This window comes from Gossypium hirsutum, chromosome A09 (genome assembly GCF_007990345.1).
Source record: "Gossypium hirsutum isolate 1008001.06 chromosome A09, Gossypium_hirsutum_v2.1, whole genome shotgun sequence".
Taxonomy (NCBI): Eukaryota; Viridiplantae; Streptophyta; class Magnoliopsida; order Malvales; family Malvaceae; genus Gossypium; species Gossypium hirsutum.
This window is the reverse complement of record NC_053432.1, coordinates 70,852,736-70,878,459: the sequence shown is the minus strand read 5'-3', so window position 1 is coordinate 70,878,459 and position 25,724 is coordinate 70,852,736. Positions and strand designations below refer to the sequence as shown.

Genomic DNA, 25,724 nt, shown 5'->3' with positions numbered 1-25,724 from the left:
GATTTAAATAATGTATATCAAATTTTAAAATTTTTCTCTTTTTTCTCCAAGCCGTTTTTTATCTTTTAAGCGGCGACTCCAGTTTTCGGGCTAGCTATTGCCCTTTTTTTCCCCTCCCACCAACTCTTTCTTTCCTCTTCTCATTCACTTCACATGTCTTCTCTATTTTTTAGTTTGCAGATCTATTTTGTGAGTATCTTTGTTGTCTTCACAAGTTGTGATGGATAGATGACGATGCCTGTCGTTCGCTAAAACTCTACCGGCCACCGGTAGTTTTTCTTGGAAAGTGAGTGGCTCTTCGTCGGCTTCTTCATCTGTTTCTATTTTGAGAATATTTCAAAATAATAAATAATTTCACGAGTCGATTTGGACCCATGTCCTAAGTTTTATATTTTTTTTTGTTTGTTTTTCCATTGTTTTAATAAGTCTTCAATTTTAGAAGTTTTTGTTTGCTCTTGTAGCACGGTTTTTAGTCTTACTTATGCATGTAATATTAGATTTATAAGTGATTTTAGGGATGATTTTATTGTAGTCCTCTATAGTTTGGTGAATACTCGATTCTTTTGTTAATTTTTGCTCGCCGCTTTGGACCATCCTGGGCTGATTTCCTTATCATGTTAAGTACTTACAATTATTCCAGATATATCGTGCTTGAGTTGTAACAAAGCCAATTGTCAATGTGTCATAATGTTCTATTGATGCTAAGGCTAAAACCTTTGTTGTGCTGCTGGAACTTGTCCTTCCCCATCTACAACAAGTGTTTGTTATTTTTTTTCCTAAATGGTATGGTTCTATTCATTAAATGAATTTTCCTTTAAAAAAATATATATCAATATTTGAATAAATTAAAAAAACTATTTATTGAATCAAAAAACTTTTAAATTTTAAATATTAAAAAATTATTCTTAATTAATATGATAGAGTTATTAGTTTGATTTGTATTGTTTAACTTTTAATTTGTAATTTAATTTCACACTAGTATAAGTAGATATGTTATATATATATACATATATACATACAAATCAAGTTACTAGCATAATAACAAAGACTTCAAGTTCAACGTTGACATTAAGACTAGTTCAAACTTTATGGTACTCTTGGATATACTAAAACATGTGTATATTGTGTAAGAAAAAATCTAACTAATGTAGTCTCATTTTGCATGACCGAATATGATCTTAGCATTCATAACCTTCCCTTTGCATTAATAGTGTTGGTCATATCTTTGACAATCAAATACGGTCCTCCAGAAAGACATACTCCACCCCCCCCCCCCCCCGCCCCTCCCTTTTGAATAGGGGACTAGTGCTGAGAAAAAGAAGTCCCATATCTAAGAGCCAAGAGTAGAACGCCCAAATTCAGTTAGGCTTACCTCAATGACCCGTATTATTATTTTTTATAAATCAATAAAGAATCTATTTTTATATTATAATTTTATAATTAAATTTAAATAGATTCTTTTTTATTATTTAAATCCAATCTGAGCCATCCTGGCATGAAAAAACTCATGTCCGGATCAGCCGGCTTCTAGCCCAGAATTAGGGTATGCTTTTGTAAAGTAATATGCCACCTTAACCTACTTGTTTCTCAAACGACAGAACCCTGAGAGGAAGCCCTTGAGCTTTTACAACTAGCAGACAGAGTCCCAACAATACACCAGTCCACACCCTTAATCAGCAGCCCGTGTTGCAAGGAAATAAATTCACACCTAATAGTTAAGGATTAAAGTTCAACTAAAATCTTGCAAGCAAGGGTGAGTTTCCCTATTCTTTCAACACTCTTGTTCTCAAAGAATAGAATTGTGAAGCTGAATTCCCGCACCCTACAATATATAACATCTTATACACTCCCCATCAAATGCATGTAAAACATCAAATTTGGAGATAGCTAGGATTAAACTAGCTAGGTAAACTAGCCATACCTTAGCATTAGAGATAACCAAAGGTACATAGATGATATATACTAACATCATTCAAAATACTGGCTTCCAATTCCATCAAAGCCAAACAAGTATTTCATTTCACAAAAGACAAAAAACAGGGGGAAAACCCATTTCCAACTTCCTATTACTTATGCTGTAGCCCTGAATACAGTAAATCATAACAGAGCTATTGAACTCACCTACTTCCTTTAAAACAAAAAGAGATGACTTAACCGAGATATATAAATCACATGATCTTATATGCAAAATCACAAGGCTGTGACATCATATCATTTGCATCCCAGGCTATCCTTGCACATACTTCTCCACTTATTCTTGAGGTCTGTTGCAGTCCTATCCATAAGAAACACATTGGTACCAAACTCCAAAATTCTCTTCCATGGAACTGTCCCATCCTCATTTGCAAGCTCCTGCACTCCCTTCTGCAAGCACAAAATAGCCAGTAAAAATCTTACAAGAAAGCTTGACATGTATTACAAGCCACGTGCTTGGTAAATAAACATTTCAGAAAGTTCACTCTTGTAACACCAGGAGTATACAAGTATATGAACTTCAAAACTATCAACTATAACTTCTACGACCTATGAAAGAAAGTAATTACCCTGAGCATCTCTTCTTCGTCATTCGTCCATGGAGCTTTCTTTCTTCTCAATCGTCGAGTTGGCGAGAATGATCTACAAATAAGAATCTTGTTAAGATTTAATCATCAATCAAATCAAAGGCTAACTCATTTCTTCCCACAAAAATAATAAAATTGATTGCAGAAGCATGTTAAAAATTAAAAAAGAAAATGTGTCAGAAATGGTGTATATGTGTGTGCCTGTTTGCGTGTGTATGCTTGAAGATGCATGCATGTTATCAATTTACGCAAAGGGAACTTACTGCCTTGTTTCACTTTTTTTGGACCTTGTAGAATGACTAGATATTATATACTTATCATCTGCACTGGTAGATGATTCCTCTCCATCACTATTGACAAGTTTCTGACTTGCATCAGTAATCTGAGGCCCTACAACTTCCTTTAGTATGTCATCTCCTTCAACTTCTACCTGATTTATGGGGAAAGTTTCAGTGTTTTCAGTGGTTGGATTATCATCAGAGGTTTTAAGCTTGGCTGGTAGTTCTTCCTGTTTGTGTTCATGCTCTCTCCCTAGATGCCCACTCTCCTGAATTCCAGCAAGGTTTTCATTGCCATTTAATTTTGAATGATTCCAAGACCTCCCCTGCTCCTGAATAAGTTTTCCCATAAGCCCCATAAATGCAACTAGTTTCTTCCTTGCCAAGATGATCTTGTTCTTAGCTTCTAGATAATTTGAGATGGAAACAGAGCATGCACAGAAAGGGCAAAGAAAGTGGCCCTTATCATCAAATCTTGCAGGGCAATTCAAGCAGCTCTCATGAACCGCAAGCAGGCAACCACTAGAAGTACAGACCAACAACCGACCATTTTGATTACACTTGACACAAGAATTTTGTTCTGTCCAGTCAGCATTTTGAACAGGATCTTGACTTGCCATGTGCTGTGAACTCAAGAAAAGGTTCTTCTTTAAGGAAATGTTAAAGATCTCATCTTCATCTTCGCATATCTGTTCCACACAAGGATGATCCATGTCAGCTTTTTCCCCATTCAGATCAACATTTTCTTGTAACCCATCAGCGGAGATAGAATTTTGGGAACTTGATGTAAAATCTTGATCAATATTTCCACCCACATCACCACTAGATTCCTTTACCGGTGCACCATTTTCAACAGGACTGGATTCGTTAATAACAACATTTGGGCAAATTATATCTCCATGCTTTTGCTCGACCATCATGTCAGTATTATCATTTTGAACATTTTCCATCTGATTGTCCAGCAATTCCACACGACCAACAGCATCAATCAGCCCAGGGGTCCTTGAGGCAACACATAAATCTTGATTACCCTCACCTATCTGAGAAACCTTTCCCAAGTTATTAGTCCCTATTTCAGTAACCTTCATAATCCTTTGAGATTCATCTTCCAACTGCTCATCATCATCATGCAGGTGAATTGGAAGCTCCGCAACAGCCTGAATAGTACAAGCGGGCTTTGCAACTAGCTTTGACTTCTTTGCATTCAAATGAAGATCACATTGCATACTACCATGGTTAACACTGACTATTCCCTTTGAATTTCCAGCAACCAACTCATCTCTAGACCTCTTCGACGGAATTGGATTTCTTCCAAGCAACTCTTCATTTTTTTTAATTTGTGGAATCAAGTTACCCTCTTGATTACCATTTTCATCATTGCTGTCATCAGACCGTGATGGAGGCCCATTTTCATTGCCATCAAGATAAGGATCGTCCAGCAAAATAACATCTTTCAACTGTTACAGAAAAGGTCAATAAGAAACGAAAAACAAATTTAGAAAGAAAAAAAAAAAGAAACTTGGATGAGAGAAAACAAAAGGAGTGAAGCTTGACGCCATTATCGCATCATAGCAGCAGGAAGCCAGGAACAAAGAAACTTAAAAGAAGAAGAAGAAGAATCCAGTTTTACCTGTTCTAATGCACATTTAGGTAGGGTGGCTCTTTTATGCTCAATAAAGGAGTGACCATCCCATCTCAAAAGCTCTGGTCCAGCATTTTTCAGATCAGATAATGGGACCTGGTAAAGAAAGATAGTTGTAACTGACAGTGCATGCATTTCAGCTAGCAAGGTCTTACGAGTGACACAAAAAAAGTTGTTCTTTCAAGACAACCAAATTTATAGTGCAATGCTGAAACTAGACTGTATTGTTCTTTCAAGACAACCAAATTTATAGTGCAATGCTGAAACTAGACTGTATTTTATATTTGACCTTTTGCAGTATGTGATACAGTATGTGATCAAGAACATCATCGCAGCTTGCAGAAGGATTCAAAACAGCTCTTGAAACGGGAGCAACACTTCCATGACTGTTTTGAGGACCAAATAACTCCTCCAAGCATCTTAAAGCAACCCTTTCACTTGTATTTTCTTCTAGGTCCTCTGGTAAAATTGGAGCTGTTTCAATCAGACCTGAAAGAAGAAAGAAAAAGGTAAAAGACCCAAAATAGTCAACAAACACCATGAGATTTGTATTTGTCTGTACCGGATATAATGGAAATATCTAGCTGGGGAAAGCTTGATACGTACTCAATGATCCAAAGCCATGCAGCTCTTGGACCATAAGAGTAAGGGCGAAACATCGGACCAAGTCAAGAGCAAGCACTTGATTTACCTGTTACAAACACGAGTTTCGTAAGTTTGAACCCCTATAAGAATTCAGACCAAAAAAATACCTTTTAAGAATGAAAAATTATACATATGAAAACCAATAAATAAACTTTATTTTAATAATAAAAAAACCTTTAAAGATGACATCATTCAGGAACGAGAAGATCGTTGTGTTTAACCACATTTGGCTAAATTTACAATCTTATGCGCGGAAATGCGCAATGAAAAATAAATTTAGCGACAAATGAAACATAATAAACCTGATTAATGGAGAGAAAATTATCTCAGGTATGAACTACTTGGACAGATTTCAAGAAAAATCCTTCATTAACCTAATGCTGGAGTAATAGTTTACCGTGGTGGATAAATGAACTAAAAAGTCTGAAAAATCAAAGTCAAACCCAAACTTTAGAAAAATAAGCACCCTAGTCCCTTGAACTAAGAAATGTTAAAAGAAAAAAAAAACAACCGAGAAAATACAGCATCCAAAAAAATAAAATAACTAGGCGAAAAATTAAATCAAAGTTAAATTAACTGAAAAGAATGAAAAATCAAACTCAAAGCCATATTTAAAAAAAAAAAAAACTAAGTCACTTGAACTAAGAATGTACAAAACCCTAGAAAGTACAGCATCCGGAAAAATATATGAAATCTTATATCGAAAGAAACAAACAAAAAAAGAAAGAAAGAAGAATACCAAACAGAAAGAGGAACACAGGAAGTAATTATTATCAGCCGATACACATAAATTTAGGAATTTCTTTATTATTAACAGATATTGCCAAATTAAAAAAGAAAAAGAAAATAAAAAAGAATTAAAAGGTACGATTGTGAATGCTTAGCTAACAATCATGCTGCTGATGAATAGAAAATTTAGAACCTTAAGAATCCATTGAAATATTTCAAAGAGAAGAGTATCACTTCAGTGCCGGGAAACAATGTGTTCTTTCTCGTGGTGGTTTTTTTCCATTTTAAAAATTTAAAATAATATATATATTTGCATTTTAAATTTTAATTTTAAATAGAGGAAAATGAGGCGAGCTTGCTTATATTTGGGCTTATTGAGATGATCTAATTAGGACATAAATTTTAGAGCCCAAAACTATTGGGCTTCTATTCATAATCCCTTTTGCATCCACTATTATAAAATAATAATAGGTTATTAAATCCTTTATTCGTACTTAAAAAATTAGGTTGAATTTAGTTTATAAAAATATTATTTATTTTCATTTTTAAAAATTAATTATATTTTTTATATTTTTTAAATTGAAAAATGTTATGAAATAAAGAGAGTAAAGAACAACTAATAAAAAAATTTATATATTTATTTATCAATAGGGATATTTAAAGTGTTTCCTCAAAATCTATATATTTATAGACATAAGAAGTATTTATGGTATTAAAGTTTACTGCTAATAAAAATTAAAGTCATAATGTATATCAAACTTATCTTGACCTTAATAAACATCTACTTAATAATAAAATAATCATAACGCTCATCCTTAAATGTTCATTGGTAGATAATATGTCCCATTAAAACCTTATTAACATAAAAACCTTGTGGAAAAATAGTACATATAATTATAATACGCATAACATGCTATTTGGTTAAAAACTTAACCAGGAAAATCCAATGGAACAAAATTTCACATGTATTTACTCCATCTCATGACAACATCACATAATATATCATATTCTACGTATTCAAATCTTGAATGTTAGCTTTCCAAATGATCATTTGAACATATTTGCTAAGATTTATATCACCAATTTTTGTGAAAGTCATGAGTGAGGAAATTTTTTGGGAAAATATATTTTGATCATTTTAAGAGTTTTCAACAACAAACATAATAGAACTCTGGTAATGACAATTCTATAATAATACATATGTTCAAAACAAATTATATAAATATTTACACAATTGTTCTGAACAATATTCTAGGAATTTCTGTATGCTTATAGCATTCTAAATCCTTCAAAAATTTTAATATAAATTTCTACTATATAGTGATTTATATAAAGATTGTAACAACAATCATAAGGTGCTTGTCAAATTTTTATGAACTGTCATACTAATAAGATATTTAAAGGTTATTGCATCCACCATAAAAGAATATTATACCTTCTCATACAATGTCAAGACTTAGCGAAAAACTTCATTTTTCTTCTTCTTTTTTTCCGCAAAACTACTCATTGGCAGATGTCTAGACTATTGGTTCAAAAACTTCAGAAATTTAATTCTACTTGAATTGCATCTTTCCACTTTGGCCAATTACTCTATGTTTATATTTTTTTATAATTTTATTTAAGATTCTCATTTTTTTTCATTATTTCAATAATAATATTGCATGCAAAATTGTTGTTGATAACTTTCTATTTTCACATTTCAATATTTTATCATATTGACATAACTTATCGAAATCACTTTATTTTCACTATTTCATCTTCAGATTCAAGTATTTGAATCTCTTCTAGAGTTTTAATAATTAGTTATATATTGGGTCTCTTTAGGAACACCCGTCTCCACAATATGACTATTTATATTTATTATCTTCTTTTACGAAAATTTTCATCTTTGGATCGAATGGATCTACCATGCTTCAGGTATGCATTATTTTCATTTTATTCTAACAAGTTGTCCTATTGAGACTTCAATTTAAATCAAAACATTAGTTTGTATATAATACTTATTCTCATCATATCAGTAAATGCATTTAGTAGTTAGCTTTTAATAAAATGAATTATGTTTTTGAATTTCTGGTTCAAATCACTTTCTACGAAGATATAAATAATGATAGTTCATTCTAAGTAATTTATTTATCCAACTATTATTTTTCTCCTCCTAATGTTGGGAAAACTATCAAATAGTGATCACAAATCATGTCATGATTGAATCTCCAATTCATTTGAAACATATAATAATAGAATGAGACTCATAATTAATATACATTCCCAAATTTATTTGAATACTCATTTTGTGCATGTGGTAGAGCAACTTGAACATATATCACACATTCAGAAATTCTAAAATGAGTTAGAATTTAACTCTTGACTAAAAGCTAATTGTAATAAGAAGTATTTATTACAACTTATTGTCATGATGCGTAAAAGTATTATGTAATGACCCAAAATTAACGGGCATCGAAAAAGTGCAATATCGGGCCTCCGTTTTAGTGAAATGAGTTCGTAAATAATTATTAGAAACTTTTATGAAACTAGTGGTGTGCCTAATTAAGTTCTAATTAGGTGAATTTAGCCTAATTAAGAGTAATTAGGAAAAATGATTAAATTGAATTAAGGGTCAAAGTTTAATTATAGATTAATAAAAAGAAAGGGGGATCACACAAATAAACCATTTCTCAATGGTTGAAGCGGCAAGTAGATTTAATTATTATTAGTAGTAGTAGTATTATAACTGTATTATTATTATTAAATAAATTAAAATGAAGCCAAATGTGTGATACTAATGATATACATGTGTAATTAAAAATAAGCATACAATTGTAAATTATAGATTTAATTTACTTATTAGTTAAGCATAAGATATTTATTATTTATTATTTATCATTAGTAAATTAAAATATATTTATTAGATAAATAATTAAATTATGAGATTTTTGTATAATAAACAAATTGAATAATGAAAATTGTAATAAAAATATTGGTACATTTGTAATAAATAGATATACGTACACTTGTTATAAAATAATTTATTTACTTAATATTAAAGTAATAGATAATTAGATTAAATTATATTATTGTTAATTAAATAACTAAATTATAAGATTGTAGTGTGAAAAATAAAATAAATGATGACAATTGTATGGAATTGATGGTGTATATTTGTATATATATGATTAAATACTTAATAGATATTTAGAATAAATATATTATAATATATGTTAAGTAAATAAATAAAATAAAGTATATATATATAAGGTATAAAAGAATAAAACAAAAGAAAAAGAAAGGAGAAAGAACAGAGAGCATTCAAAACAGGGGAAAGGAAAGAAAAAAAGAAAAGAAAAATGAAAAACTAGGGATTTGAAGTTTGAAGTTTAAATTGGTAAGCCAATTATGTTATTTTTACTCAAATTTGATGTTTTAAAAGTTTTAAAACAAGGTTTTGATGAAATTAAGTTGATATTTTGAGAGTTCATAGGTTTTCAAGTAGGGTTAATGTTGGACAAATTATGGAACTAGGGATTTAATTGAAAGAATTTTAAGTTAGAATTGATAAAGGGATTAAATTGTGAAGTAAGCTATAAGTTTTATGTTGTAGGGACTAAATTGAGGAAAATTCGAAATTAAGAAAATATGCTGAAAAATAAATAGTTAAATTTGAGTATGGATGAAATTTGAATAGAAATAGAGTGTGAATTGAATTAGAAAAGTAAGTACAATTAGTTAGGATTAAATTGGGAATAAGGTAGCAATTGATTAGAAATTCAATTATTTATTATAATTAGTGTTGTAATTAGTAGTATAATTATTTTAATTTTCGTAGCTAGCAAAGAACCTTAAGCATCGACACCGAAAGGAAAAGAAAAAGTTGTCGAGGAGTAATCGAATAGATCTGGGTTTGTATTACTATAATTCAAATCTATTTATTATTAATTGTTATATTTTAATTAAAATGCATGGTAGATAAATTTAGGAAAGTAATTGAAATAATGATATTGATTTGAATGAAATTGATTTAAAGGTGTTTATAGCTATTGAAATTAAATGTGAACAAATTGGAAATTAAAAGTGATTTGAATTGAATCAAAATGAATTGAATAAAGAAAATATGTGATTATTTGAAATGTATATTAATTGAATAGTGATTAGTGATTTGAACTTGATTGGAAAATGAATCGAAAATATGAATTGAATAAAAGTAGATTAAATTATGAATATGGTGAATATGTGAATTGTGTATTGATTGAAAAGTGGATTGAATTGAATCAAAGTATAATTATATGTGCTTATCTGAAATATGTGTTGGTATTGAATTGTATATTGATTAGAAAGTAAAAAAGTGAATTTGAATTGAATTGTGATTGAATTGAAAGTGAATTTGAAATAGAAAAATGATTTGAATACCCTATTAACTAGTTGGACTGAATCTGATATAGTTAGCATGTCATAGGATTGAAAGTATTCAGGGATGCTTCGACCTTGAGTCAATACTGGTGTGTTGGTTGGATTCGTGTATCCGCCAAGGTCCGAGTTTGTTAATAGGATGAATAACTGAAATGAGAAAATTAAATAAATTTGATTAATCGTACTATTAAAAATATGAGAAAAAAATTATGAGTTGAATTATGAATTGAATTGAGACATGAGATTTGAAGCATGAACTTAAGGTTCATGAAATTGTTAAATATCGAATCATCGATATTGAAATTAGTTGAATAAATGAAATGAGAAAATCGAATGAATTTGATCGATTGAACTATTGAAAGTATGAGAAAGTGAAATTATGAATTGAAATTGAGATATGGAAATAAGAAGTAAAAATAGAATGAATAGGAAATAATGAAATAGTGTATGAGTTAATTGAATATAATAATTTGAATTAATTATAATTATTTTTATTGAAAAATGTTGGTTTAAATAATTATTGAAAGATTAATGTTACTGAATAACTGATGATTACTGAATGATTATATTAAAGTACTGAACAACTGATTGTTATTGATTGATTATGAATAGAAATAAATATTTTCTTGAGAATAAGTTTTTGAATTGAAATATAAAAATGAAATTTATGAAATAATGATTTATGAAATGGTTATTAATGAAATGCATGAAATAGATATTGATGTAGTAAGAAGATATATAAATTAAAATGAAGAAAAGCTATTTAAAATACATATTATTAAATTAAAATTAAAGTTTAAAATCATTAAACTTACCCAACTAAATAACCTAACCTAAAATATAAAATTTTAAAAATTATATTTAATCCAATAAAACATTTATTATATTTGTGATAGTGTTTTTTTTATTTAAATACTTTTTAATATAGTTGTAACATGTTACAAAACTTTTATTTTAGCATTTCTTAGTGCGTTTAGTGTATTATATTTTAAAAAAAATATTTTTAAGTAAAAATTAATTCAAAAAAAATAAAATATGGGTGGGTTAAGTTAGGCTTGAATTTATCTTTTCTAAATTAGGTCGGGTTTAGACAAAAAAGTAAGACCACTTTTTGGGTCAGGCCAAACCTAGGCTTGAAAATTAATTTAGATATTTTGCATGAGCTTAGCCCAAACTTTGCTCAGCGCAACTCACGAGCACCCCTATTTGTAGCCCCCCTTTAAAATGTGGTTTAGTTTATATATTTTTTGCACATTTAGAATTTAGAATTTTACTTTTATTTTAAAGAAATTAGTCATTTTATGAAAGTTTAATTATTAATGTTGTTAAAATTCTTTTATTAAATTCGAGTTCATCAAAAACATCTTTTTTTTTTTAATTAAATAGCTAATTTTTTTATTTTTTAAAATATCTCCCCAATAAATATAATGTAAAAAAATTAATAACATTAACAAATTAACCTAAAATTTGAAATGTAAATAATAAAAAAATTCCTAAAAATAAAAATATAGGAACTATATTTCAAAATTACAAGCAATAAAAAGATTTATAACATATTTTAACACTCTTTTTATCCTTATTCAATGTTCAACTCTTTAAGGTCTCACTTTGTGTCTTCCACCTCCATTGTTCTCTCTTTCTCTTCAAGTTTTAGTTCCTGCTCTTTCATTCATTCTTTCTTCTTCAAGAGTAATTTGATTGTTTTCTTTCTCTTTTTTTTATTACTTACTTTGATGGGATTAATTTATGAATTCAGCCATGCAAATTATGTTGAAATAAATTCAAAATTCAGGTTGTAAAAGTAAAGAGAAATCGTAGCTTTTAGTGTTTAGGGTTGGAAAAGACTGAACAAAGGGTGCCAGATTCTCAAAAAATGAAAACCGTTTCTACTTCAAACGTGTTTTTCATTCATGCAATTTTGATTCCTTGCCTAAATAAAAATAGAAAAGGAAAATCACACTAAAAAACATTTCTAAACAAATAAAATGGTTCTAATAATTAAAGATGTTCATGAGTCGGTCCAAAATATTTGTTAAAGACTAATTCAAATTTATTTTAAGCCCGTTCATATTATTTTTTAATTTTTTTTAATTTAATATTTAGTACTTTAATATATTTTTTTATTTATTGAAATTTTTTATATAATCTTAATATTATTTTAGTGTTTATATTATAGTAGTATTATATATATAGCATATATTTTATTTTATTTTAATGTGTTATGAATTATATAATATATAAAATATAATATAATATAAAATATTATAAACTTAAAATGAGTTGGGCCGGACTTGAGCCTTAAAAGTTCAAGCTCGACCCACATTTTAAACAGACCTAATTTTTTTGCCCAAACTAATTTTTCGAATCTAACATTTTTACTCAACCCTTCTTAATTTTCAAGTAGATCTTCGAGTCTGAATAAATAACCCGACCCATGAACGAGTATAAACATAACATATATATATATCCCATCGCAAAAGCCATATAAAAACTATCAAAATAAAGTATTAATCTCTTTTAAAATCTATATAAATATAAAGTACATTAAATTATGATTATGTAATAAAAAAAGACAGAAATTTTGAGGTCTAACAAATATTAAGCTATATATATCAAAAGAGAATTTATTGGAAAATGGCAAATGCCAAAGGTAGATGCAAACAAAAATTAGTTGAGTAAGGTTAGAGTGCTATTTTCAATCTTTTACTAAAAATATCAGTTCCTTGAATATGCTACCAACCTAAAATGCTTCTATCTGAATTTGGGAATTAGGAAGCCTTCCCTTCCCTCTTGAAATAGATTTAATTATCTGTTATTTAGACAAATAAATAGTTGGGCTGCATCCATATATTTTGGGCACAAAAAGAATCAACATATCAAACTGAATCTACATTACTTACAAAGGGTTATAATACAAATAAAAACCTAAATATGCGAGTCACCAATCTTTTCTTTCTTTCCCTTCTTTTCATAATTGAGTATGGGGCCAACTTTTGCATATATTTTTGGCCTATGTCCCTTTTGCTAATGTAAGAATGAAACAGGCATTCCTTGTATAAAATGGCTACATATTTTATATATTCATTTTACTAGAGATTCCCAAACTCATACAATCAATTATATACGTAGATGGATATACATTATATGGCAAAGAATATATAAATATATAAAATAATATCTACATTTTCTTTCACAACTTACATTTTATAACGATAAATTTGTTCAATTGGCACCATTAATGTTAAAATCTCTTAAAAATTATGGGTTCAAATGTATTCAAGCACGTAACATCATTTTCAAATGAGTATAATTAATAAAAAAATTACATTCAAGTGATGTATTACTCAAGTATCGATGATCCACAGTTTGGTGAGTGCAATGAAAAATGAAGTGTAATTGATCGTCAATAAAAAATCTTAATCAATATAGCTGTTAGATTTGAGACTCGTACATTTTTTTTTTGGAGATGTGTCTCAACCCTGAAAATTACAACAAATGAGTTTGGAAGGTTAACATCCACAAGTTGAACAACATCCACAACCAAAATTAGATTAATAGCCCCCACATGTATTTCCACGGCCTTTACCTCGTGTGCCACCAGTAGTGCTTTGGCGAGTACTACAGTGAACAATGATAGGAAGATTAAGAGTCATTTGAAATTTTTAACCACATTTCTTCATGAAGGAGTGAGCCAAATAAATCGTCAAAGGAAATATAAGTTAACCTTGATTCAGTATTAAGTGTGATGGGTTTGTAATATAGGTGAAGACCACCCACAATATGATCAATAAGATCATCTTCGGAGATGGAAACATCAAGTGCAATAAGCTAATCAACCAATTTCTTGGCGCAACCCATGTAAGTGGCGTTGGATTCATTGTCCCAAGATAAAGTATTAAAGACTATTTCTTTAGAGTGTGAATTTGAACTCTAAAACTCGAAGCATAAGTGACTTGTAGTCAAGACCAAGCAACAGCAAGGGCACCAATAACTTAATAGAGAATATATACAAAAAAACAATCAAAGATTTAACTTAACACGATTTGGCCTTTAATATACTATGTTGTGTATTAGAGTTGGGAGAATTGTTAAATTCATTAGGTGGAAGAGGCTTGGAGTCAATGTGATAAATTGTTTGTTGCCTGCAAATGATTGGAATAATTTAAGTTTTCCAAAGAAGATAATTAGAGTAAGCGAGCTTGATTATTATTTGATTGTGAACTGAAGGGAAAGACATTATAAAGCAGGAGGAAGATGAGGCCATGGTGAGAAGGGAAATAAATTGTGTTTAAACCTTAGTCAGTAAATATGATACCATAAAAATTTCACGAATGATTGTTAATGGAGCAGACACCCTTGATTACCCTTGTCAAAGATATATTTAATAATTTTAATGATAATTTTGCAAGGAATAAATTCAAAATTACAACAGAATCCCTCTAAATTGAGATTGTATATTTGAGTTAAATGATTATTAGCTAGGGTGGTGTTTATCTATTTTCCATTATATGTGTAAGTTATTTTATACCTACCATTTAATTTTTATAAAATGAACTAATGCCAAAGGGAATCTAATTAAGAAAATGATAATTATTCTTAAGAAAGAGACTTTTTTTTTTTTTAGAAGAGTGCCAACTGATTCATTAAAAAGAAGTGGGAAAAGTAACTTGGGAACATAAATGAAAACAAAACCTTTGGGCTGGACAACCATCCACCAAAACCAAAAGACGAGAAACAAAAAACCCCCAGCTATCCCTACCAAGGCTATCCTTTGCTCCCAGCTTAGCCAAAACCTATTTCCACTGTTAGAACTCCAAAACAGAGAGGAAAATAGGCAAAGAAACAACATGCAACCAGATTTCTTAGCTAACAACCATGCCGATTGCGAGTGAAACTTCAATCGCAACACCTATCCAACTTACCAAGGCTGATACCTACGTCTATCAACATTTACAACATCCATCACAGCCGTCGTCGTCTCTTCCATCCGGTAAACCGACCCGTCTAATTTGGGACCTTTACGAGCAAGTTTTATTTGCCTCTCTTGGAACATGCAAGAACTTACAATGTAAGGATTGATTCCCAATATCTTTCCCATATTTGACAAATGCACTGATTGTTGAGCAATCCACCCCCGATGTTCGGAATTTCTTGATAGCAGTTAAAGAATCCCCCTCAATCTCTACATGAAGAAAACCCAACTCCTCTGAAAAACTCAATGCACTAACACTGGCCATAGCCTCAACCATGAAAACATCGAGTCTGTATGGGTGTTGATGCACACATGAGGCCATTTCCAAGTTTGCACCTTCTATTCATGAACCAATTGGTTTGTGATATTTATAGAAATAAATCTTAGATTGAATTCATATATGTGTTTTCACATAAGCGAATCATTTATATTTTTCGGCTTTCAACCAAATGATTTTCTCTGTTTATGATGTTAAGGACTAACTCGTGACCTTTGTGAAATGTATTTAAATAAGAAAAGCGACGAGCATATAAATTATACATGTGAAATAAGATATTATGATGAATTAATAGATTAAAGTGCTATCTGATAGTTAATATTGAAATTCATGATAAAAATGACTAAATTGAAAAGTACGTGAAAGTTTTACATATTATTTGATAAATGAAAATGATGTAGAGAACACGAAATATTAGATGTATTGTGAATTTAGAATTTACTAAATAAAGTTTTTGTGATTATTGTAAATGAAATTACAATTGTTCTTTAAATCGTGGAAAATGAGGAGTAAATTGAAAAAGTACAAAAGTGTAGCTAAATTGTGAAATAAATACTAGTATGAATAAATATCGTAGTTAGTCATGGAGCGAAAGTATAAAAAAAATATTCTTGAAAATTTTAATATTCGAAATTATATATTCGTGTAATATTAAATAATAAACTAGAATGAAAGAAACCTGAAATTGTAATGAAATCATGAACAAATTATTCATGATTAATTATTGTAAATTCAGTTATATTCAAGTGCCCATGTGGACTAGTGTTGTAACACCCCTATTTCGAATGCCCACATAGCCTAAGACACGGGCGTATTTCTTGACCGTGTGAGCCATACAGTCTAACCACATGGGTGTGTGTCCCCTGCACCTTGGAAAAATTTTGATATTTTGCGAAAAATTTTCCGAGTTCCTAGTTTAGTCCCGACTTGATTCTAACGTGTATTATGGGCCTCAAGAGCTCATATAAAGGACAATATGATTGGTTTCATGTATATGAATGTGAAGTGATATGAAATGTCTGTATTTGATCTGTAAACTCTGGTAATGCTCAGTAATCCCTGTTCCGGCGACGGATATGGGTTAAGGGTGTTACAAGCGTTGAACTTTGTGGATATAATTGGTATGCCACAGGAACCCGAGCGCTCTCATGTTATTCATGATATTGCACTTCGATGCCTCATGTTTTGTTATGCACTTTGGTGTCGTGTTTCCAACATTTTTGTACTGTGTATCATGTTATGTTTCTTGTATCCATCTTGTTCAAACAAGTCTAGCATAGCTAAAAAGTCGTGGTAAGGGATTTATGATAAAAGTTTCATTCATGTTAATTCGTGGAATGATAAAATTAGTGAATTTTGTAAATATGAAATAACCTATTGATTATTAAGATATATTCATGAATTATAATAGTAATAATGTTTATGGTAAATAAAAATCAAAGAAATGATAAGATCTGAACTCAATGGTACTTATTAAGCTTTCAAGAGCTTAATGCATTACTTTTCAACGCATAGTGAAAGATCAAACTAAAGTTCTCATTCGAAGTGGCGACGTCAACACATCGCATTATATCATCAAGGCTTGGGGAAAATGGGGTATGAAATAAATTTCACGGTATAGAATATGACATGTACATAGATGGATTAATGAAGTAAGAAAGAAAGTGTCTAGTTATTCTTATATTTGAGTTTAATGTGTTTTGAAGGATAAATATGAGACATTACATAGTTTATGAGCTTTGATTTTTGTGTGGAATGATCGTGGACAGTTTTGGTATAGCCTGGAGGTGTTTGAAAATAGAATTTTCAAGGTCCCCTATCCCTCCCAGGTCTTAAGACACAATAACTTTGAAGCTAAAAAGTTATAATATCAGTGTCATGTCTTGGTCTTGACACAAGACAACTTTGAAGATAAAGTTCTAGAATAGCATGACATTGTCCTGAGACATTCAAGCCTTTGTCTCGAGACATATAGACCTAGAATTGACTTTTTTTTAGTTGGGCCAAAAGACACCTGAAATGAGTTTGGAATAGAATTAACTTTATTGTTAGTCTAATTATGTTCTAAAAAGTGTAATGTGACCTTGATAAATGTTCAAATTATAAGTATTTGATATTGTAAATCATGTTCAATGCCAAATGTAACATTCATTACTCGAGTTTCTTAGGTAAGGGGTGTTACAAAATTTCTCCCCCCTCGAACCATTAAAAATAACTAATAAGTAACTGATTTTACACAATGTAAAATAAGATCGACCAGAGGCTCATTAAAACCCAATCGAACCATCATCTCTCCAAAAGACCCCACTCCAATGTGTCATATGTTTTGCTTATGTCCAATTTCAAAGCAAAACATCCATATGATTAAGTTGGTGCTTTTTTCTTGAATGAGTGAAACATTTCATGGGCAATTAGAATATTGTCATAGGCAACATTTTCCGGAACAAAAATATTTTGCGCTTCATCAATACAAACATTTAACACCTTCTGCAATTTATTTATAATCACATTCGATATGATTTTGTATAGCACATTATAAAGACTAACGGGATGAAACTGACTCATATTCTTGGGATTCAAAATTTTAGGAATAAACACAATATTCGTTTTATTAATCTTAACCAATTAAACCTCTCGGTTCAAAAACTAACAATAACCACACACATCATGTACCCAAATATGCCAATATCTTTAAAAAAGGAAAGCTGGGAAACCATGGAAACCTGATGCTTTCGTTGTATGCATGCCCTTCAACGCCGCAAAGACTTCTTCCTCTCTATATGCTGCTCCTAACTCCTCATTCATGGCTGCCATTCATGTGTGAACTCCAGATAGTAAGTGACTCGTATCCCCCCTCCCTTGCGTCTGAAAAAGTTTGGTAGAAATAATTCATTGCGCATGCTGCCTATTCATCCTCACCTTGAACTAAGTTAATAGCCGACCGCTTTCTGAACGTGGCAAATTGATGAAAGAAAAACGTGTTACAGTGAAAGGGACATATTTATAAATAGTAAATTTATTTATAAAACTATTTCGTTTATTAGTAAAATTAAGCAGTAAATAGGATCATATTGTTTGATTATTACTATAGTAATTTTAATCATCTTAATATAATATTTTATATTATTTTAAATAATTTTGAATAAAGTTTAAAAATAATAATTTGAAATTTGTATTTAAAAAATATATTTCAAATATATGTTTTTTAAAAATAAAATAAGTGATAAGCAAATCTACTTGCATATTCTATTCCTAAAAATTTTGTATTAAGTGAAAAATTCATATGATTATCAAACATATTAAAATATTTAGAATTTTCATTTTTAATAGAACAAAAATTCTCAATATCTTATCAAACACACCCTTCATTATTTTTGTGCCTATTTGTAAAGCTATAAACTCAAATTGGGTTCAACTTTTTATTAGTTGCTCACATAAGGGCCAAAGGTTTCAAAATAGTCACATTGGGATTAAGCATTTTTCAAAAATGCTCAAATGAGGCTAAACCTTTTAAAATAGACAAATAAGACCAAAAGGGATTTTTAAATGTTGTATATCATGTTTCAATTTATGTTTTCATTTTTTCTCTTTCTTTTCAAGTAATATTTAATTCAACTATCATGTGTTCTATTTTAAAGACGTTAGGGGTGAAGTGTGTGAATAGCCCTTAACACTTTCATAAAGGTTTGACCCTTACATGACCATTTTGAAATATTTGACAATATAAGTAATTCCTGAAACATTATGCTCTAATTTGAAATTTTAGTCCTATCTGAAATTCAAAACCATTGGGTTAGTTTTTGTTTGGTTTAAGACCTATTGAGGCTCCTGTATTATAGTAAAATTTTCAATTTGACCATTTTACTATTTTTTCAGCCATTTAACCCCTTTTACTTTCATTTCGTCCATCATTTAAGCCCATAAGCCATTTTTTGTTAAAAAAGTTCTCATGTAACTATTTAAGTCAATCAAATGTGAACACATGGAGGGCCAAAGTGAGAATTTCACTATCATACAAGGGCCAAAGTAAGAATTTCACAAGAAGTTACAGAATAAACATATGGGATTTTTTTTACCTAAACGATCAAAAAGTTAACATGATGGACGGAATGAAGATAGAAGAGATAAAATCATTAAAAAAATAATAAAAATGTAAGTATTATTTGATTAAGTGGGAGAATAAAGAAAGAAAATAACAAGAGAATACTTTAAGGTGGCATGGTATCATCAACTTTCGGCAATTCTCTTACAACTTTTTTATATAGTTAGTTATTAATTTGATAGGAAGGAAATCAAATTGCAATTTTTTAAAAGAATTTTTATTTTTATTTTTATCTTTGTTGATTTTAATCTTTGAGCGTCCAAATCAATCCTTTTAAACAACCAAATAACAGCTTGTTATGATTCTCCTCCAATATTAAAAAATAAAAAAAAATAAAAAAATTCACTATCAGAACCTAAACATATTCCCATTGGAAGATCATTATGGCCACTAATTAATTTGATTGCAAATTGCCTTCTCCATTATATATTTTTTTCATTTTTACTTATTACTTTCATCTCTTTTAAGATAGACTTTTTGCATGCTTAGTGAAGATTATCAATAAACAAATTTGTAACTAATGGCACCCAAAGGTGGGAGGGACAGCAATCTCCACTCAACTTTTTCTTAAATCTAATTAGTTTACCAATATCACATTTTTAATAAAGCACCAAAATAATATAATAAATTCAATAAGATTAGCACAATACATTTAATATGTTTTATCGTAAAATTATGTTAGTAGTCATTTAATTATTATTTTTTCTATTTTAGTCACCCAATTATGAAATGTTACAAAATGTAGCCCAATTATTCGATTTTTTTTTGCCACCATCTTACTAACATAAAAATGAAAGCATTCAAAAATCTAAAATAGTTGGATGAATAAAAAAAACAATTGAATAGTTGAGTGACAAATTTGTAACTTTTCATAGTTGGATAATTTTAAAAAAAAACATAATTAAGTGACTACTAATGTAGTTTAGTCTAAGTTTTAACAAATTTAGTAATTATTTATATTGTATCTATATTATAGAGAATTTTCAACCGTACTACTATCTTTTTTCCTCTGTTTTTCTATTTTTTAAAATATTTTTAAAACAATTAAATTGTTGAATACCATTTTTAATTAGTATTTTTGTACGCATTAAATCTAATCTTTAAGACAAAAAGATCATCACCCATATAACTTTACAAGACAGACAGCTGATGGCTCACCGTAGAGAAGGTAAAAAGTACTAATATCAAAGTAAGATATGACAATATACTTGCTCCAACGAGTTTTCTTGGTGGGCTAAAAGTTACTAATATCGACACCTCAAGATTTTGATTTGATGCCATTTTTGATGCCATTGAAACAGCAACACACGAAACACAAGATTTAACTACGTCACGTTTAATACTGGTTGCTGAAAGTAATATGTAACAATGAAGATATTGCAATAGAAATTAAGCAATAAACTATAGTTGAATGTTACATCATCATCATCACCGTCATCATCAAAGGATCAGAAATCTCAGAAAATATTGCATGTAAAAAACACCCCAAGTTTGGGCATCATTTCTTTCAACATATAGCCAAAGGTTATCCTCAACCCTTCTTTGTTTTTTCCTTAACTGTTTCTTTGTAATAATAAATGGTGAAAAATGAATGTTTTCCCCCCTTTCCTTCACCACTTGCTGTTACTGTTTAGCTTCCCTTCTACATTCATCACCAACAAAATCCCAAAAAAAAGAATACAAATGTTATATACCAAAACCTTTTTATGTTATCTCTACCTCAGGGTTCAGTGAAACTGGTTTTCAGTTTTGCTGAGCCACGAGCTCATCAAGCTTCATTTGCTCGATCCATGCTCCCAACACTGCAGTATCGACCGGATCAATTCGAGAGTTCATGCTTGAACCTAGACCTGTAGAAGCATTAACTGTTACACCTGAAACAGGCACACCTGTTTTCTCTTTGACCTCAGTGGGAGATTCTTTTACAAGGGATTGAACCCATGATAAATCGGGCTCGTCTCCATTGCCAAGCTCAAATGAAGATGACCTGCGAAGCTTGCCTGAGCCATCTGCATCGACCGCCCAGTCCGGTTTCCCATTGGAGGATCCCCACCAAGAATTTACCGGGGAACCAACGGTGGCAGAGGAGCCAGAACCAAGCTCCCTAGAGCTTAGGCTGCGGAACTGTTGCTGCTTCTCGCGTTGAACTAACATTGAAACCCGAGAGCTCATTGGCGAGATAGGTTCTACGTTTCGTGGAGACATCCTACCAGATAGAGAAGCCTGCAACAAAGGATGTTCAATATTTTTAGGAGAAAAATTTGTGTTTATAGGTGATAACATGCTTTGCTGCTGCTGGAATTGATTTAAAACAGCAGACTTATGGGTGGGAGAGTAAACTGCCGCAGCCAATGCTTGATCGGAGTACTGCAGAGATGAGTTCTCAGCAGAAAATAGATCATCAAGATTCGATGGAGTCAGAGTCTTCAATCGACCAGATCGATTTAAAGAATTAGAACTCATAGAGGGCTGAGAGAGGCTAGATAACTCATTTATCAGCTGTTGTTGCTGCACATCAAAATCCGGCAGCAAGTTGAAGTCTTCAGTTGGAATGTCTCTTGCATTAAGAGAAGATCTGAGGCGACTAGATTGAAGATTGCTTCCAGGAAGATGCAGGGCCGGAACATTGGGCTGTGGCCAGGCAACATTAGAATGAGACATGCCATTAGCAGATGGAGACATGGGAGGTGTGAAAGGTGACGGAGACATTACGGATACAGAAGAAGGCGATCCGGGTAACAGACTCAAGGCTGCAGCAAAATCCATAGCTGTAGCACCAGAAGTACTTGAACGAGGAGATAGAACAGCAGAACCAGTGGAGACATATAGAGGCCGGAGTTCCTCAGCAGTATGAGCAAAGAAACACACTCTCCTTGCACAACTAGTACCGTCCTTGCACAGCCGGGTTCGGTATTGAGCAGGGTGTAGCCAGCATTCAAAAACACCATGTGCATATTCACACATATCTCCACGTCTACATGCCCCCTTGCGGAAATCGGGACAAGGAACACAACTGTAATGGAACTTCCTAGGATCCCTTCTTCGAGCATTCTCACCTGGATGAACAAATGGACACTCAGTCCAATCATGGGAGTAGGCGCGAGAACAAGGGCGCACCTTAAACGAATACATTCGGAACTCATCAGTTGAATAGATGCTGTTCTTGATATCTGGAAGAGATGGGTCTATTGGGTATTCTTTCTTCTCTGATGTGGAAGAAAAAGGAGCATTAGTTGACTTCAGCTTCTGAGGGGAACCTAAACCAGATGTAGGTGACCCATTTTCTCGAGAGGGCGAAGGAGGATTTGAGCCCGAATTCGTGACAGCTGTTGACACCCTTAAATTCTGCTCTAGAACAGAACTCTCGGTGGCAAGGAGTTGTTCAAGAGTTAATTTTACAAGTTGAAGCTTTGGTGGAACAACAATAACATCAATAGGAAGATGACCATTTGCATCAACCAAATTGGCATCGGCACCAGCTGCTAAAAGCAGCTTCACAACATCAACAGCATTTGAAGCCCCACCAGAGGCAGCACAGTGGAGTGCAGTGCTTTTGTCATGGCCGCACACACGATTAATATCAGCATCGGATGAAGATAGGATCAGCTTAATAACATCGATGCTACCATATGTAGCAGCAACCATCAAAGGTGTTCTTTCATTGTTAACCATCTGCTTTGAGCCCTTGGGACGACCGTACCACAGCCCCACTTCATCTACACCAGAAGGGTCACGTTGGATGGATCGTTTAAAGCCCTCGACATCATTATTAGCGGCAAGCTCAAGCAAGCTTGCAAAAGTATCTTCAGTTTCTAGAGTCAAGTGATTCATTTCTCAGCTATCTTAAAAAGAAATATTAGATGTTGTTGGAGGTGGCCTGCAATTTAACCACGCTAATCCACGGCACATGCTTTCATTTGAAAAGAATCCAACTTAGGTTTACAAACAGCACCCATTGGAATCAACCTGTGGAAAATGATCAAATATTCTGTAAGATATTATTGGAATTAAAAAAGAAGAAAAAAACAACTAGAAAATCAGCCCCACTTGGGATTTCAAGAAGATTTCAACCAAAAATAATAATGGTGGATCATTAAATTAAATTTAAAACAAAAGTCGGATAACTTGACGGATCATCAGTGGGGGGACGATAAAGAGAAAATTACAAAATATTGTAGTTTGAAGATAAATAAATTACAACATATATTCCATGACTTTGTGACATGATTGTCTACAACTACACACAGCCTTAGTAGAAGAACACTAAAATAAATTTTGATGGTCATGCTATTATTATCACTAAAAGAAACTACAGTTATAAGAATATATATATAGGGTTTAGCTGAAGGCCTGAACTAATAAGAAAGAAAACGAAAATACAATGGTATTTTTGGAGAAGCAAATAATAATAATAATAATAATAATAATAAACCTAGCTTTATTAAACTGAAAATCAAACAAAATAAGATTGCTTTTCTTCCATTTTCTTTAAATCAGTTTTTCCCAGTACAACCATAAATAAATACAAAAAACAGTAGAAATATTTTTAAACAAAACTTCAAAACAGTATCTATATTATCATTGAAGGATCTTGAAATAAATCATTCAACGCTCATCACTAAAAATATTTTTTTTCAAAAAAAATAGCAAAGGATCAGTGACAGAAAAGAAGTAATAAAAGATCTAACTGAGAAGCAATCAAAATAAAAGTGCAGAGAAAAACCAAGACAGCCAAACCCCGTGACCAAGATCTTTGTCACAAGGGGAAAACTGAAGCAAAAGAAAACCTTACCAGTTTAAGAATCCATCTCTGTTGTCAGAAACCAATAGAAAGGAGAAGCTTTTACAGATCTACTGTGTCTTTGAAATATTTGCCTCAAAAAGGAAGGAAAACAATTTGATCTTGGATTAGATTTGTTTTAGGGTTAAGTCACAGAGTTCTTAAGAAAAGGAACAGCAGCTACTTCTTCTTCTTCTCCTCCTCCTTTCCATCTCTATTTCCTAAGTCAGTGCCGCTTTTTCTTTCATGAAAAAATTGAAAATGAAACTACAAATCAAAATCCCAAAACAATTAAAAAACGATTAATTTCTTTAATTCCTTTAGATAAAATCGCCCATGAGAAATAAAAAATGAAAAAGGCAAACTCAGTCTGAGATGACGTTAAATGAGTGTAGCGTTGAATATTCTCCTTACCAATCATATAGTAACGCGTCACTTCCATCAGGGAGGCCTGTCATTAAATTTTAAAGTTAAGGTTATTTTTGTCAATTTGTGATAGAATCCAATTTTTGTATTTTTACGTGGCGTGAATTGATTCGTTTTTGGTGTTTTAACGAGGACAACTCCCGGCAGACAAACTATGTTGCCTTGCAATAAATTTAACCGTATCCTTATGTCAAATTCCTTAAAAATTCAACCTAAATTCACTTAAATTTTCCAGTGTTTTTAAATAGGTTGAAATATGTCATAGATACTTTCCTGAATTTAGTTTTTATATTTTTAATTTTAGAAATTTATTTTTTTATTTTTTTAATTTTAAAATTTAGGTTTAACTATTAACATAATCAATTTTTTATTAAATTTATTGACATGATATTTTGAAATAAAAAAATTCTCACTCGATAGTAATATAACTAAAAAAATAGTGTTTGTAATAACTTGAATTAAACAAAATAATTTTAACATTGTTAACAATTGAGCTTGGATTTTGAAATCTAAAAATTAGAGGGACTAAATTTCTAGAAATAAAAGTATAGGAACTAAATTCTAAATTTATAATGAGTACAAAAACTTATGACACATTTTAACCTTTTTAAATAAATAATAATATAAAAGGTTAAATATAAGATTGATATCCGAATTTGTCCACTTTTTTCAGATTACTACTTATGGTTTTCTTTTCCAGATTGGTACCCGAACTTTTTTTCCGTCCACTATATTGATACCTGACACTAACGGCGTTAATTTTTTTGCTGATGTGGCAGAGCTGGCCAATCATGTGCCACCAGGTGGCATCCTCCTATCCTTTATTTTTCTTTCTTATTTCCCTCCTTTTCTTTTCTTATTTTTCTTTTTTCAACTTCATCTTTCTTCTTTCTTTCTACTGTCAGGAACCC

General features: G+C 31.0%; 2 protein-coding genes across 3 annotated transcripts; both read right to left on the bottom strand.

The window, feature by feature from the left end:
• Positions 1-1,888: 1,888 nt before the first annotated feature.
• On the bottom strand, positions 1,889-6,168 carry LOC107889543 (uncharacterized). 2 transcript variants are annotated; one of them, XM_016814007.2, is made up of 7 exons: positions 6,049-6,168; positions 5,044-5,172; positions 4,771-4,970; positions 4,470-4,577; positions 2,825-4,299; positions 2,544-2,616; positions 1,889-2,364 (listed from the first exon to the last, which is right to left on the bottom strand). In XM_016814007.2, exons 2-7 carry the CDS (start codon positions 5,138-5,140, stop codon positions 2,212-2,214), a joined length of 2,106 nt encoding a protein of 701 aa, XP_016669496.1. In that variant the 5' UTR covers positions 5,141-5,172; positions 6,049-6,168; the 3' UTR covers positions 1,889-2,211. The 2 variants fall into 2 exon arrangements, with proteins under 2 accessions (XP_016669496.1, XP_016669498.1); XM_016814009.2 differs by having other exon boundaries at positions 2,825-4,296.
• A 14,800-nt stretch (positions 6,169-20,968) lies between these two features.
• LOC107889544 (zinc finger CCCH domain-containing protein 30) lies at positions 20,969-24,818 on the bottom strand. The gene is made up of 2 exons (XM_016814010.2): positions 24,400-24,818; positions 20,969-23,573 (listed from the first exon to the last, which is right to left on the bottom strand). The coding sequence occupies exon 2, from the start codon at positions 23,436-23,438 to the stop codon at positions 21,351-21,353; it is 2,088 nt and encodes a 695-aa protein (XP_016669499.1). The 5' UTR covers positions 23,439-23,573; positions 24,400-24,818; the 3' UTR covers positions 20,969-21,350.
• Between the last annotated feature and the right edge of the window lie 906 nt (positions 24,819-25,724).

Coding starts and splice junctions, on each gene's coding strand:
- LOC107889543 (XM_016814007.2), bottom strand. CDS start 5,140: ATGTTTCGCCCTTACTCTTATGGTCCAAGAGCTGCATGGCTTTGGATC. Junction 4,971..5,043: donor AGATATTTCCATTATATCCG/GTACAGACAAAT, acceptor TTCTTCTTTCAG/GTCTGATTGAAACAGCTCCA. Junction 2,365..2,543: donor ACGAAGAAGAGATGCTCAGG/GTAATTACTTTC, acceptor TTGTGCTTGCAG/AAGGGAGTGCAGGAGCTTGC.
- LOC107889544 (XM_016814010.2), bottom strand. CDS start 23,438: ATGAATCACTTGACTCTAGAAACTGAAGATACTTTTGCAAGCTTGCTT.